The sequence below is a fragment of the Artemia sp. Qi Xiang Cuo genome, chromosome 3, assembly GCF_049724085.1.
Source record: "Artemia sp. Qi Xiang Cuo chromosome 3, ASM4972408v1, whole genome shotgun sequence".
Lineage (NCBI taxonomy): Eukaryota > Metazoa > Arthropoda > Branchiopoda > Anostraca > Artemiidae > Artemia > Artemia sp. Qi Xiang Cuo.
The window spans coordinates 76,211,447-76,225,062 of record NC_142796.1 but is presented as its reverse complement, the minus strand read 5'-3'; the positions used below and the strand labels follow the sequence as shown (position 1 = coordinate 76,225,062).

At 36.1% G+C, this 13,616-nt stretch overlaps 1 protein-coding gene across 2 annotated transcripts in view; it reads right to left on the bottom strand.

The window, feature by feature from the left end:
* Positions 1–13,616, bottom strand: part of LOC148954543 (putative chitinase 10) — a 163,574-nt gene that overhangs the window by 57,717 nt on the left and 92,241 nt on the right. Inside the window, exons 7-8 of one of the 2 annotated variants that reach the window (XM_089086581.1) lie at positions 12,780–12,944; positions 1,549–1,787 (exon numbers count right to left, since the gene is read on the bottom strand). In XM_089086581.1, the coding sequence (XP_088942707.1) occupies positions 1,549–1,787; positions 12,780–12,944 (404 nt within the window). The remainder of the gene's footprint in view (positions 1–1,548; positions 1,788–12,779; positions 12,945–13,616) is intronic. The other variant, XM_089086582.1, reaches the window with a different exon arrangement.

Here is a 13,616-nt window from a genome sequence, read left to right as displayed (position 1 = left end):
ACTTCCAGCTCATTGTATATTCATGCCCACAAACATTATGCGACTTCGGGAGGGCCATTCATTATGAATAACCTAGCTAAGAAGATGTTTTTGAGCCCCAAAAAGCCCACAAACACCAACCAAACCCATAAGAATATCCGCTCATTAGAATCCAGTGCAAATGCTGTGGCGCTTACTAGGCTATACTTTCCTCGACGGGCGCCAATCCTCAAGGTCACCCTGTAGCGCCATTACCAGTCACATTTATGTTATGAAAACTCTCGAAAGGACTACCCTAATGCCACTATGAAGCCACGCAAGCATGATTTCCCTGTTTGGGATAGGGACGGAGAAAGGAACTTAAAACGGAGCGGAGACCCCGAACCATCCCACAACACCAGAACAGTTCCAACATTTTTTACCCAACCTAACCTTGTCATAGCATTCGTCAGGTCCTAAAACGGACAATATTTTTACATGATATAGTTAAAATTATTCATTTCCAAGCCAAGCAACTGGACTGGTGTGTTTTAAGTTTTTGTTTCTTTTAACTTCTTTGACCTGTAACGTTACGTTTACTTGTTTATATGACACGATTATTTTCATATTAGCCTTCTTTCCCGGCACCGTCCCCTTAGCAAAAAAAGTAAAAAAAGAAAGACCCTGAATCAGGCTCTGACTTAACAATAAAGCAATTTTTTCTGCAATAGCATTTTGACTTAAAAATCTATCCGAAATCTCATCGTGAGAAACTAGAAAGGCATGTAAGCTATAGGAGACGCATTGCCTGACTGCTTTGTTGGGCTACTTAGGAACTAATATTTTATATAGTTAATGCGTTTCTATCATTATAATGGTTATCATCTATTCAGCAATTATAAGTATGTAATATAAATTGTAAGATATAACTGTTAAATAATTATGAAAAATTGTATTTCCTACTAATAGCTTGCGTATATGCAAATGGCCTAAACGAAGAATCAAACATAGACAAAGTTTTAATTATGAAACTGAGAAGGAAGATGGATATAGTTTGGACACTTATAGCCTGCTATGGGATTCAAGGAAGTTCTACTCTGGCTTTGGGATATTTTCTATAATTAACTTGTTTCAACTGTTATCAACTTCTTAATTAAAACTTTGAATATCTGGCTAGATTTATGAAAATTCAAACCAGATTTTTGCTTATTTCTTCAGCTTTATTGAGTTTTAAAGGGCTATGGGAAAGTATTAGAATCAAGGTCAAATCCAGGGGAGGGGTCGGGTTACCTGGTTTGACCCCACCCCCAAAATTTTTGTCTTAACCGTAAAAACGTAATAAAAGTACATACAAAATTTTTTTGATGAGTTTTTAAGTTTTTTGTACTCCACTCCCAAAAAAATACCCCCCCCCCCGAGCAAAAATCTCGGATACATCAGTGGCTAGACTATCCTTTTCGAAAGAAAGAATTCGAACACAAAAAAAAATAAAATTTGAGGATCCATAGTCTGGTATAATATTTTTTGCTTCTCTTAAAAGTCACAAAGTCAACCCCTATGCAATAACATGATAAGACAAAGTCAACTAACCTTATTGCACCTATTAAGGGGTATTTTACACCTCCGCCGCATACAGTCCCTGTGAAATCATCCATATCGATACTCCACACCATTGCTCCTCCATATCCACCATCTTTAAGCCATTTCATTTTGTTTCTTATAGCTCTCTCATCGTCGAAACCAACCCATTGATCACCATGGACTAGGAAAGGAACTTGCATTTCATCATCCCAGTTGTAAGCAGCACCAGATCGGAGCATCTCACAAATCTAAACAATATAACAGTAATATGTTAAAAAATAGCCTATGTTTAAAGAAAATGCATAATCAATATATTAGCCATGATAACACCACAACGAAAGAATAACCATAGGGGAGTACAGGCACTCCTCTCTTCTCCATCTTAAAAATGCCACGTATATCACGAAAAGTTCGATCTTCGGAGAAAAAGACACTTTATGAAAAAAGAACCTTTTCTTCGGGTATACTCCTCCTGGAAAAATTTATATGTACTTGCTACCTCTGTAAAAATACATGTGAGCACTATTGCTTAAACATATACAGGGGCACAGGGGTACCTGGCTTTTCGTATTGTAATTTTATTAAATAGTTAGCTAAAGAGTCTATGGCACAACAGGGATAAAAAAAAAAACAAGCAGAGTATACTGTTTTGGGAAGGGTAGAGAAAAATAATTCGTCCCCTTTCCCCCAAACTCTAAATAGTGGATCCCCTTAGCTCTCCCCCTTCAAGGGAAACTTCTGCCAAGAACTTTTTCTGGAACCTCCGATTCGGTCTCTGAGCCGTGGGGCAGAACACGGTAGACTTTAGAAACTATTTATAGGCTAAAACTCGACACCTTTAAATGAAATCAATTGATTGTATGTAATCTCTAAACTAAGATGGAGTCACTTGTCTTTAGGCTTCAGGCATACAAAAAAACATCCCCTCAAGCAAACCAATCCAAAAAAAAAAAAAAAAAAAAAAAAAAAAAAAAAAAAAAAAAAAAAAAAAACTCTCAAAGAAGCCAATCCGAAAACCAATCAACTCTGATCTGATTGTAGAAGTCTATGAAAGAACAAAAACAAAAAACTGTTACTCGTTCTATAGAAGCACGTCATATTTTCAGATTAGCGATTTGCTGGGTATTACGGTAACTTACTTATCAATTAAAGTAAAATTTCCAAGGTACGATCGTACAAATTACAACTATTAATTTTTTCTCTTTCGTTATAGATAGAACTAACCGGAGTTACTTTAATTACAATAAAATATGTTGCCCACGATACTCACACTGCTATTAGTTGTTTCTTGATATGGTTAGTGATAAAACATATTATTAGTAATACGACTAATTTTAGCGAGTCCTCTTGGTTCTTTCTGATATTAAAGAAAAAAAAAGAATTTGTTTCAACTGAAAGTAAGGAACAATGTTAAAACTTAAAACGAACAGAAATTTGTGTGTATATGAGGGGTGTTGCCCCTCCTCAATATCTTGCTCTTTATGCTTAAGTTTGAGTTGTTGTTCAAATTATTTAAGAACGACTCCTTATACACAATGACCGCTCAATTAGAATAATAAGCTTTTTTAAATATTCTAAAATAAACTTTAGCGTAAAGAGCGAGATATTGAGGAGTGGGTAGCCCCCCATATACTAAGAATATGCCCTCTTGTATATTCCCTCTCCCACCTCTGTTGGTAAGTTTCGTAAATCGTCTGCTGACTAGCAGAACTAGCAGACTTCTGCGACATCGTAGGTAGATCTTTAACGGTTCAATGCAAAGATTTTGATCATATCTACGTGATTTTTGCAAGTTCATTTTGTAACGACATCATAAAGTGCCATATGGCACCAAAAATGGCATCTATCCAAAAAAGGACACAATTATAATCTCTATGGTTTAAAACCCTTGACTGAAGGTTTACACCACCCCCTCATCTTTTACACTTCCCTCCCAGCCCTCTTTGCAAGTGAAAACTGAAAAACACCTTCTAAAAATTAACATCCAAGAAGTCACTTACGTTTATTAATTTAAAAAACTTTTTCCACAAAACAAGTTTTTCAAAGAAAAATAAAGAGCTCCATAAAGCCAAAATAAGCAGAAACAATGTAATAAAATCTTTCGAGCGTAAAACTACCACAAATCAATATCAATAAATAAATGAAACTCAAAACGCGCTGAAATTACAATAAATAGCCGAGTCAAACTCGAAACGAGCAAAAATTAACATGAATAGGGCTAATAATCCCATGCCTTCTCAAAAGCAGAACATAACTTGCGCTTTACTGACAAAAATACGTTTAAAATGTTTTCACTTTCTTTTTACTTTTATAAATAAAAAATATCAAAACTTTAAGGAATAAATATCAGTATACGTCAATTAAACTGGCAATCCATGATCATTTTTTTTCAGCAAAATACAAATTATTTTGTTGGTCTTGAGATGGCACGGGGTTACTAGCCCTACTCAGGTTAATTTTTGCTCGTTTTGTGTTTGACTCGGCTATTTATTGTAATTTCTGTTCGTTTTGAAACAATCAACGGATGTGTAAATAATCAACGAAATGCCTAACTTACAGTCCTTGTCCTGAGTACTGTGGGTAGGTTGACTACCTACCCTAAGACATAATTACTAGACCTTTCAACAATGCTGATCAAAATAGCTCTCTTAATATTTCGGTCGGAAGTGTTTAAAGGAATGACGAGGCTTAGGGGGAGGGGCTGATTTCCCTCCATTCACTTTCGACTCTTATAATGGGCACTAAAACTTCCGACTTCCAAGCAAATGAACTCCATCCGATCCAAAGTTTATACGACCATCCGTTCCATAAAAAATTATATGCCCCAGGCATAGCTTACAACCCTAGCCCATGGGCCCAGGGGATTGTGTCAACCCTAAGGACATTGTTGTATAATTTTTGGACTATTGGTAACAAAATGGCTATCTAGCAATTTCAATTGAATGCGTTTCGAGAAAAGAGGACGCCAGGGAGGGGGCTAGTATTTCTACATAATGTTTGACTCTTAAAACGGAACCAGAACTATACATTTCCAATCAAATAAGTCTCTTCTAATATTCACACGACCAGCCCTTCCATAAGAACCTTATATGCCCCTGGGGCATAGCATACCCCAGACTCTGGGGAATTCTGTCAACGCCAAAGGCTTTATTATAAGATCTTTGGACTATCTATCACAAAATTTCTGTCTGATGTATTTGTTGAAAATATGATGTGGGGTGTGTGTGGCTGCCCCCCACTACTTTGACTATTAAAAAGGGAACTAGAACATCTGATTTCCATACCAATGAGCCCACTCCAGAGTTTCTACGACCACCCTATCCATAAAAACCTTATATGCCCTAGGGGTATAACTTACAACCCTTACGAGGAGGGCTGTGGGGGGGGGAGGGGTTTGTCATCCTGAGGACATAATTTCCAGACCTCTTAACTACGCTGAACAAAATAGTTATCTCAAAATTTTGATTAAACGTGTTTTGGAAATTGATGAGCGGGGGGGGGGGGGATTTTCACCCTCCAATCCTTTTTAACTATTAAAAAGGGCACTACCCTTTTCAATTTTCAATCAAATGAGCCTGTTTCGAAGTTTCTCAAACAGCAAATGGTCATCTCAAAATTTCTATCAGATGTGTCTGGGGAAATGGTGGGACAGGCAGGGCAGTTACTCCCCCTCCAATTTCTTTCGACTATTAAAAAGGCACTAGCCCTTTCAATTTCCAATCGATTGAGCCTCTTTCGAAGATTCTACGACAATTCCTTTGATAGAAAGTGCCCTGGTCTAAGAAAAAAAACACATTGTGCCCACGTCGCTCTTTACTTAGGCAGCGGTATTGCCCTGCCTATGATCTTAACAGTAAAAAGATAAGTGCAAAAACTATTTTTAGAAATATCGAAAAAGAGCACTGATGCTTCAGGTTTTTTTTTATAATTTCATTTCTCTAGCACTAACGGGGCGCCGAAACATCGCATAAAACTGTCTAAGAGCTCATTTTAAAGCTAAGGCTTACATTTATATGCCTTGTAAAAAAAAATTCTTCACAGCATCGTCACAAGGTGGCATATGACACCCAAAAATGGGACTTTTTGTATCGTGTACCATTGAAACGTCCATTGTAAAAGTCCATAACGGGGTGCTTAAAATCCCCCTCGTGGATGCCCCTTCTAGTTCCATTAACGAGTAAAATGGGAAAAAAGCTTTTGAAAAAAACTGCCGATAGAAGAAAAGTTTTCACTCAAATTCAGAACTTAATCAGGAATAAATGATAAATACTGTTTATATTCATCCTAACATTTAAGGGAAAGTACGAAAAACAGTTTCAGAAATTTTGAAACAGAGCTTAAAACCCTCATGTGCCTTATTTCGCATCCACTGCTGCCACATATATCTACTAAAATAGAGTGCTTGATTTGCCACAAAGTGTTACTGCGAAAGAATAGAAGAGAAAAAGAGCAAATAAACTAAGGAATAAGATTTGGAAATAACAAGAGAGGCTGCAACCTCATATTATAATTCAAAACTTAAAAACCTTGTCTTTATTTATGACTTAGATTAACGACACCTTTTTACTATTAAGTTCCATGCGTTAGCCCTGTAACGTGTTGCTATAGCCAAAGTTAGAACTCTAGGATTGAAACCTTCTCTAAAATATTATATCAGGATGGTATAAGGAAATAAAAAGATTATCTGGCAAGGGTGGGGAATGGTCTAAATTTTGTCCTTAATCAAAGTGATAGATACTGCTGACCAGTTGAACAAACATTTAGCGAAAATTGTACGGTCACTCCCTCCTTAGTCTAATGATTAGAAGGGAGATTTTCAGGTACCAACATCGATAGACGTATTAGCCAAATCAAAGAAATGAAAGAACTGATCAGAACAAAGAAATTGAAATAAACAAGTATAATCCTTATTGATGTTGGTATAGATTTACTTAAAGCTTTCCCTGATAAGGTAGCCCTTTCCTTAATTAACAGTTCTAACACAATTCCTACTACTCATAATTACCCTCCAAGTGGATAACTGATTACATTATTCTTATTCCAAGAAAAATAGATTTCAACTGGATATTAATGGATTAAGGTCGATAACTCTGACACCCATTTTTTAGCAGAATATATGAGTTTTTTTTTTAGCAAAATGGGTAAAAGTTATAACTGGACCACTTATCAATCCTAAGCAGTTTAACAATATGTTAAAGATATCTACTACAAATTACCTCGTCCGACTATTTGATTTTATCTTCGAACTTGTGGATTAACCCCGTATATGGCTTAACCTCATAAGAAAAGATTTAAAAAAAAGTTCCGATCTAGTACAGTATTGATATTTTAATGAAAAACAACTCGTAGAATTTTCTGTAAATACTAACTTGATTCCTGTTATTTGAAGTTTTTTTTTTATCGAATTGATTTCAAATAATACGCTGTAGGAAAGTTTTGTCAGATCCTAAACCCGTTTTTTGTGGAGGTCCTCAAGGAAATATTTTTTGCCCAATTTTATTCCTAACCATAATCAGTAAATTGTCATTGATTTGGACAGCAGACAAAAGTATGCTAATGATTTAAACCTAGTGAAAATATGTGATAAATTTAGCCCCAGCAGAGCAGCAGTAATCATTGAAAGAGTGAGACAGGAATCAGCGTCTTCATTAATGACTGTGAATGAAAATAAGAGTAACATTTTACCATCTCATCTTTTCCTGAATTTTAACCCTACTTTTAGTCCTCCTACCCCTTAGCAACTATTTGTAACTAAGACTAAGCTATTAGGAATAACCGTCATTTCTGATCGTCAGTGGAAGGCGCTCACTGCGGTGTTTGTGGAAGAGGCAATGCTAACTTACAAATGTTAAAATTATCGCAATTTCGTGTTCCATTATCCAATCTTTTAAGAACTTCCTATACCTTGACTAGACTACTTTTAGAGTATGGTTTAGCTGTTGAATATTCTAATTATAATGGAAAAATTAAAAACGCGCTCTTGTTATTATCTGCTGTGGTCTGGAAATTTCAAATTCTGTACTGATAGTTAAGTTAGATTGAGTTTTGCTGGATTAGAGAGGGCTGAACCTGAGTATGGATTTTGGAAAAATTGCTTAGATGTCCATAAACACCGTGATACCCTTCCGTCAAATTTTATGCCTAAACAACCTCAATGGATTGTTGTGGAGCCAGTTCCGAAGCTCACAGAATTAAACGCAAAACATATGCAGAATGAAAGACCGTTTGTTCCGAGTTTCGCGCACTTGTACAAAGCTACTCTTTATTAAATTGCAAATTGTTTTTTTTTTTTTAACCTATTTGTTCAACTGACTGATTGTGTTTATTAACTCAAACCGTAACTTGGCAATGTCCATCAAAGTGGTTTTTGAAACAAAAGGATTTGTTTTATGACCTAGTTGATTGAATAAAATTATTTCTCTCACTTACGAGTCATAATAGTTTTTCCCAGGGTAGTACTGCATTGAACAATAGCTTCTGTTGCATAGATTATTAATTTTGGGAAACCCCAAAGAAAATAGGGGCCAATGTTTATCTGAAAAAAGCATGCAATGTAATCTGTTATTTTGACTAGAAAATCGGTTTCGTATAGGTCCTCAATTTTGGGGGGCTCCCGAGAAAGTCCCGCTCATATATTATCTACAAAATTCTTTTAGTGTCCAAAGTTTGTTTTACTTTAAATCAAAATGGTTCTCTATTTTCAGTCGGTTTTTATTTCGGGGCTCCTAAGAAACTGGGGCAATATTTACTTACAAAAATTGTGATCATACAATGTTTACAGTTATTTCAACTTCAAATATAGAAACTTATTTCTTTATTTTCTACGGGTTCGCTATTTTTGGCGCGCCCAAGTAAGTGGGGATTCAAAGCTAAGCTTCCTTGCTTGCACTCAAGTCTTTGCTCTTTCTATGCCCAACATTCCTTATTCCATATTCCACGCCCTTGCTGTTCTATTCTATACCCTATGTGTGTGCGAACATGACACTTTTCTTTCTCTTTGTTTGCCAGGAATCAGACACGCCTTGGAAACAGTTGCCAATTTCCACTCTTATAAGTTAAGGAGGCCCGAGACGGTTAATCATTTTGATCAAAAGCTTCCGTCAATCGATTGATGTGTGCTTAAATCAACATTCAATCGACCCTTCAATCTTGACCAAAAGTAATTTCAAGTTTAATTTTTTATATTTTATATTTGCATTTTATTTGCATTTTGTATTGCTTCCTTTGCCAGAGAGCCCTCGTTAGAGTATCATTTTTCATACATTCATAGATATGACAGATCATTTGAAATCATAGAAATCTTTGTAAGTCCTACTAGAGACTTGATTTATCTAGGAATTCCTAGTTTGATTTTTGTTCCTAACAAGGGGTAGCTTGTAAAACGAACAGTGACCCAATTTTGTTCAAATTGTGAAAACTAGTTGCGAGGATAGTTAACGATAATTGTAGCATAGACGATAATACTAGGATTATCTATTATTTGAGGAGTATAAACCTTCCGTGATGCTTTCCAGATGACAAGCGCAAGCAAAGTTGCACCAATGGCCACTATGCTCCTTCGTCGAGACCAAAATGACGAGTCCGGCTTAATCGAACTACTTTTTTCCTTCTTTGTTTGATGGATAAGATTATCGACAGGCACATTTTGTATGGGCTCCTGTGATTTACTTTCCATTAAAAGGCTTTTAAAGCGAGACCACAGTGAGTGAGTGTGCAGCTTTCGAGAGGCATCCTTCTCATTTGACGCGCTTATTCTAGTAGACTCACCTGACATACTTTGTGGCAGTATTTCATCAGAGTCGTCTCCGGTGGATCTTCCTTCTGGAATTGGCGGGTCGTCTTGACAGTTGCCCTTCGCTTCGTTTTTGCTTAATTCGACTTTCATCATAGTTTAGTAGCGAGTGGCAGGAAAATATTTCTTCTATCCAATTTCTTTTATGGTCACGACAAATACAGATAACTTTGGTTAAGTTTCAGAATTGTATTGATCATGACAAAATAAAAAGATATTAATTATCAAGGCAACTAGTAAATGTTTTTGCAATTATCGAAGATTCTAGAAACCCATCATTTTACAGAAAAATCTTACATCTTAAAAGAAATATTTCTCTGTCCCAATTTATGATGTTTTTTTTTACTGCAATGTGATGATAGTGAATGTCTTATGATTTGGATCTACAAAATATTAAAGCATTAAATACTGTACAGTAGTACAAGTGAATAATGTTAATCAAATATTATTTTATCACAAACTCTATTGGCTAAAGTATCATGGTTCAAAGTATCACGGTTGTAGCTGTGACTGCAACCTAGTAAAGAGCGAACCACGGTCCATAGTAACCTGAATGTTAATTAGGCGTTTTGATAAAAAGTGTCAAGTGGAGAAAAATAGCCATTTGATGCTGATTCAGGAATGCAATTGTTATTTTGGCTAATCTTAATAGCAAAAGTTTATTGCGAAAACGAATTTGCAAAAATTTCGAGAAAGAGCCTGAAGCCCCTCGAAATTGTGTTGGATTGAAATGAAAATTGTACAGCTGGAGTCACTATAACCCCGTATAGAAGAACTAGAAATTCCCACAAAATCTTGAAATAAAAACAATAATCAGTTTTTGCATGGGAAGCAGTGTTGTGTCTCCTTTTTTCCTAATTTCTGATCGTACCAGACCAGTGGTAGTAGAATGTTGGGAGATGGCTCATTTTAAAGGAAATCACCATATTCCCACATTCCTTGAAATGTCACTATATACCTTGAAATGTCGTCATAAACTTTTTTCGGATTATTCTTTGTATTACAAATTACAAATAGATCCAAATTGCACAAATTGTATTACAAATAGTTGATTCTTATCGTAAATTGACAGGTGCAATATAATACTACTAACTACTAACAACTCACCGCAGCACCAAGCCGCCCGAGGCCAACACAGCTACGCACGCTCCTCCTCCATCCTAATATATTCAAAGCCTCCCTCCTTACACCCTCCTACGAAGTTGTCATGTTAGTTCCCATGTTGCAGTATAATGTTAGGACTTTAAGTTATCGTAGCAGGGAGCGATATCTCTAATGGTCCTAAAACGTTGTCCTAAACGTAGATCACTTGTCCTAACGTAAAACGTAGGATCAGTTGTCCTAAAACGCAAGAGCCCATTGGTTTTCCTGGAGCCATAAAAATGTCAATGATTTAAATAATATGAAAATTGCAGATTGAAATATTACAGCACTTAAAAACTAGTGTCTTATTAACATTTTGACTGACAAATTTCAATGTTTTGAACAGGATTTGTTAGGAGTTTCAAAAACTCAAGTTCCAGCGGTAGGAAACATGAAATATGGGAATTTAGAATTTATTTACTTAGGCAAGAAGGATGGGGTGCATATGCAGTGACTGGGGCTCATGATAAATAAGGAATCGGCAAAGTATTGCTTAGGTTGGGAAGGTTTTAATGATAAAACTCTAGTTGTTCATTTTACGACTAAAAAGTGCGAGGTGTCAGTAATAGTGGTATGTAACCCTTTATCGATGCAGATAGTAGTGAATCAGATGAACTTTACTTACTGACACGAATACACAGGATCCCAGGTAGAAATATGTTTTTTTATTAGGAGATTTTAATGCCCAGGCTGGTAGAAATAGGGATAGACGGTATCCTAGCCCACGTAAATTTGGTGTTTGAAAAGAAAATAGGAACGGTAATAGACCGATAATTCTAATTTTGTAGGTATAACATTCTAGTTATAAACAATAAAGTGTTCCGGCATTAAATGGCCCATAAGTTAGCAAGACACACATGTGATGGTAAGACGACCAACCTTATTGATTATGTTATAGTAAACCGAAGACTGGCTGAATAGTAGGGTATATAGGAGGGCTGTTATTGACGTTAAAAGTAAAGATCACTATTTGTAGTGTCTAGGATCAAAGTTTTGGAGGTTTTGAGAACTCAGGATGCAAGAACACGCTCTAAAATTAATTTTAAGAGAATTAAGTCACTTAGACTGGGAATAAGTGAAGGTGAAGAGGTGATGCTGGGTAGTTTTAACAACAACCCATGTAGACTAAGTTACACAAAGATCTTTCTATAAGGTTTACCGTAAACATATTTAAAACCTGAGAACGAATAGATACTAATTTTTAAAAACAATTTCTTTCCATTGGAAGTAAAGAGCAAAGTTGAAACTTCCATTTGAAAACACTATGTTTTCTGAAATTTATTACAACAAAGCGCAACATGTCCACCTTTTTTTCCTATAATGTCTATGATGCTTTTGTTTTATGTGGCGTATTTGCATAATTTAAGCTTCCTATCGCAGTAACTCCGTCCTAGCCGAGGGGTCAGCGCGCTAGACTAGAGAACCAGAGGACAAGGATTCGAGTCCCAATGTCACTGGTTATTTGGTTAGGAACGGGGGTAAATAAAGTGAGTGTGTAAGCTCAGCCAGAGTCGACCCATCTCTAAATGGGCATCTGGAGAAAATTGGGGGAAAACACGGGAAGTGTCGGATGATTTGACCCCAACCACGCATTGCATTCCCGGCCGAAGACAGAAAATCAGAAGATTGGTTCCTGCGCTACGCAGACCCAGTAACTGAACTTTCAAAGTTGCTCTAGAAGCGTTTTTACGGATCGCTTTAGTTAAAACAGCCAACAGTAATTTTTAATCCGATGCCTTGTTGAGTCCAGAAAGAATTCCTGGGGCAAATGCAGCGTTAAAGGGGCAGCAGGATACACTATAATCAGTTCCATCCTAATATGGGCATTAAACTCAGTTTTGCGATCGAATGATGTCTTCCTAAACCTTTTATGACTTTTCAATCTGTATTATACTGAGGTAAAAAATTATTAAAATATAGGGGAGATAAATTGCTCTTTAGTAAGTCAACGGTTTTACGTTGACTATGACTCACAATTCAGATTACTAAATTGAATATGAAAATATAGAATTGAAAATATCTAAAGGCATGGAAAGATATGGGAAAACTTAAAAAAAAAAATTCGTATAGGAACCATAGGAAAATACCCTCCCAGAAAATTTGGGTTAGGACTTATCAATGGGATGAACGGCCAAATATTTTAAAATAGCAAAAACTTGATTATAGTAATAATAATAGTTATAATATTGACTGAGCCACAGAAGAAGGACCGTTTAAAAAATATACGACGAACTCACAACCTTTATCTTCTTTTACTGAAGCTTTTACTTCGAAATTGCACGATAACTATGTTCGCAACTCTTACCTCATAATAAGCAAGGAATCCAGCTTCTCTTGAAAAGACACCTGCTTTGCCTCCTCCAGAAGACGGAGCATTCACAAAATAATTCCCAGAGTTAGATAAAGTGAACGATCGTCCATAAGTAGGCATTCCAATAATAAGCTTTTCCTTTGGAGCTCCCAAACGAACCTGAAAAACGTGAAAAAAAGTCCGTGAATTTCTGTTCTGTTTTTTTTTCACAAGGCTACTGGTAAATTCAATATTGCATGTTTTAGCCTTAAAAGGTAGTATGTTTTAGTAACCCCTAATCATGGAATTAATATGGATTGTGGTAATCTTTTGAGTTTAGAATTAAAAAAAGAAAGTTTTACTTCTAAAAATTTGCAGATATTTTTAAAGTAGCAGGAGCAATGGTTTTTTTTGTGCACACTACCCCTCCGTCCAAAAAAAATGAGCTTTCATATACTAGTTGAAGGCATTCGGAACCCACGGATACGAAAGCGCAATCTACATTTTGCTGTGTTTCTGATGTCGTTGCCTTTTAATGTTATGGTTATTTTGGTACCTATAGCGTCCATTTCAGACAATTAAAATTGTCTGCAATGCACCCTCGATGAGACTATTAGATACCTGTCTTTATGCAAAGCAAAGAAACAAACACATGCTCTCTTGTGAGTATCGAAAGACCATCTGACTAGTCTGACCATAGGGCATGGGTAACTCACAGTTATAAGTTGCCTATAGGTTTTGGATTCGATCGTAAAAATGAAAAAACTTGTGAGAGTCCACAGACCAATTGACTGGTCTGATCAAAGGGTGTTGGTAGCTTATAGTTATATATATGATTTGCCCATATTCTTT